Source organism: Austrofundulus limnaeus, unplaced genomic scaffold (genome assembly GCF_001266775.1).
Source record: "Austrofundulus limnaeus strain Quisiro unplaced genomic scaffold, Austrofundulus_limnaeus-1.0 Scaffold1522, whole genome shotgun sequence".
NCBI lineage: Eukaryota > Metazoa > Chordata > Actinopteri > Cyprinodontiformes > Rivulidae > Austrofundulus > Austrofundulus limnaeus.
Window position 1 is genome coordinate 37931 of NW_013953924.1, and position 2934 is coordinate 40864.

The window sequence follows — 2934 nt, forward strand, 5'->3', positions numbered from 1 at the left end:
ATCTACAGGTGAGTCTACAAAGGTTCATCTACAGGTGAGTCTACAAAGGTCCATCTACAGGTGAGTCTACAAAGGTCCATCGACAGGTGAGTCTACAAAGGTCCATCTACAGGTGAGTCTACAAAGGTCCATCTACAGGTGAGTCTACAAAGGTCCATCTACAGGTGAGTCTACAAAGGTCCATCTACAGGTGAGTCTACAAAGGTCCATCGACAGGTGAGTCTACGAAGGTCCTACAGAGTCTGTCCACACTCAGACTCCTTGGATGCGGTCGATAACTGCACGTCCTTTTCCCTGACTTCAGGGACAGGTCTGGTGGATCCTTCTCGGCCCACCATATCCCATAATGCTGTGGAGGGGTTGACCAGAGATTTGTTTCTGCCCATAAATGTGGATGAAGTGAGAGAAAAGAGAAGAGTCTTAAATATAAAAATGAAAAGTTTCAAGCGGTTGTGTTGTTAATGCTTTATTATTTGTATTTTTTTAATATTATTCTTGTCAGAAAAAAGCGTGTATGTAAGGTGGGTCCATCAGTTCTACAAATACTGCCTTTAAGCTAATATTTGTTTGTTTGTTTGTTGAGTTTGGACACAGCCAGAGACGTCTACAGGTAAGTCTATGAAGGTCCTACAAACAGATGAATGGAGGATCTACAGACCTACCTTGAGATTTTTCAACACAGACCCACACAGGTGCCCTCAGAGGAGCCTGCAGGTGAACCTGTGGAGGACTACAGAGGAACCTACAGATGGACTTGTGGAGGTAGGTGTCCAGATGTTTATGGGTTAGTTACAGGAGACCATGGAGTTGTCTTTAGAGGTCTTTACGGGGGATTCTACAGATGGACTAAAGGTACTAGTCCATAGGTGGAGCGTACAGAAACTTAAACTAAATGAAACTCTGAAGAACCCTACAGAGATGTCTAAAGAGGCACCTCCAACAAGATGGAGCCTCCTCAAATGTCCACCAACTTACAGTTAATAACCAGGAGCCTGACGGTGGACTATGGTCCTTATCTCCTGAGTTGATCAATCCATATCATTTTCACACAAAGACAGGTGAGCTCTGTACCTGTGACTGGGAAACTTCTCCTTCACTGATTGGATGATGAGCTGCTCCACCTTCTGGTCAGTTTGAGTCACCAAATCAACAGCTGAACTCTTCATCATCACCTTCCTGTCATCACTCAGAGCCTCCCGCACCACCTGATAGACACAGGAACCAACACAGTGGACCGGTTCAGGACCCAGAACAGAGATCACTGAGAAGGACAGAGTGGATCACCTGGACAATGGATCAGGCAGTAGGACTTCTCACCTCTCCAGCTTTTCTTGCAACAGCAACAGCGTGGTCCATGATGCTCTGGAGGTTAGCCATGTTCGAAAAGCTCCTGGTAGAGACAGGCACAGGTCAGACTGGACCACTGTGAGTAAGGGTACGGTACGGTACGGTACGGTACGGTACGGTACGGTACGGTACGTTAGGGTTAGGTTAGGTTAGGCTTAGGTTAGGTTAGGTTAGGCTTTGGTTAGGTTAGGTTAGGTTAATGTTAGGTTAGGTTAGGTTAGGTTAATGTTAGGTTAGGTTAGGTTAATGTTAGGTTAATGTTAGGTTAGGTTAGGTTAATGTTAGGTTAATGTTAGGTTAGGTTAGGTTAATGTTAGGTTAAGTTAGGTTAGGTTAATGTTAGGTTAGGTTAGGTTAGGTTAATGTTAGGTTAATGTTAGGTTAGGTTAATGTTAGGTTAGGTTAGGTTAATGTTAGGTTAGGTTAGGTTAGGTTAGGTTAATGTTAGGTTAGGTTAGGTTAATGTTAGGTTAGGTTAGGTTAGGTTAGGTTAATGTTAGGTTAGGTTAGGTTAGATTAGGTTAGAGCCTCTGGTAGGCTGGCTGCAAGTCGAGATCAAGTCCATGTAAATAAACTGGACTAAAAACTAAAAAACAAAGTACAGATTGTTTCCTGCTGGTGATTTCTGGTGGATCGTGTCATTTTTTTTACCTTGTTGCTGTTTGATCAGATATTCAGTTCTTTATTAATTAGTTTCATAATAACTGTATATGAGGGGAGGGGCTAACAGCACCAAATCCTGAGTGACTTTAGGACTAAAGAACCAGCCTGCAAACCAAAGGTTAAGGATTCACTGTAAAATACCAAAGAACGAGCAACTTCAGCCAATATTTGTACATATGTGGGTGTGAGGCTCTCTGTGTGAGCACTTAGCATCTCTGAGGACCAACCAACCAATCAGGTGAAGCTCTGCTTCAGGCTTTTTCCTCCAACAAATGATGTAATTAATGACAGAAAACTGGCTCCCAGAACAAATCATACAACTGATAAACAACAGAATAAGTTAAAAACAGAGTAAGTACTAAATAAGTTGCAGTTTGTGTCTTTTGCAGATTGAAGCAACACATCCAGATGTTTAAAATGTTTTGACAGCTGTTTTTTACTTTATTACTTTATCATTTTCAGCATCAAACTTTAGCTTCTAGCTTCATCTGAGCCACACTCAGCCGCCTCCTTAAAACGGAACTTTTTTGAATGGAGTCTGGTGGGAACTCACGAACTTTCAAACGGAACAAGGTCAACAACAAACACACAGGAAGTAAACAAATAACAAACAAATAAATAAACAAACGAGCTCACCTGCTGTGACGAATTGCCCGCTTCGAGGTTCGCTGTTTAACTAAACAGAGAACTGCTTCCGCTTCCGCCCGCTGCCGGTTTGACTTCCGGGTGAATACCTGGTTGATTGCATCAATACAAGGCCTATTTGGCTGTGTCCAAAACGACAGGCCGGGTGTCGTTTTGGACACAGCCTATATATATCTATGGTTGATTGTAGTAATGATGACGCAACTGTGTGAATCAGTGACGTATATCACGTGATTGATTCACCTCATTGATTCTCTTTGTATGAGGATATCCACATCC

The 2934-nt window shown here is 42.6% G+C and overlaps 1 protein-coding gene across 1 annotated transcript in view; it reads right to left on the reverse strand.

Moving 5' to 3' along the window:
- Nucleotides 1-2740, reverse strand: part of LOC106535662 (inositol monophosphatase 1) — a gene marked incomplete in the record, with an annotated part of 11241 nt that extends 8501 nt beyond the window's left edge. The window contains 3 exon segments of the mRNA XM_014032725.1: nt 1072-1205; nt 1318-1390; nt 2647-2740. Coding sequence (XP_013888179.1) covers nt 1072-1205; nt 1318-1377 — 194 coding nt within the window.
- Nucleotides 2741-2934: the final 194 nt, after the last annotated feature.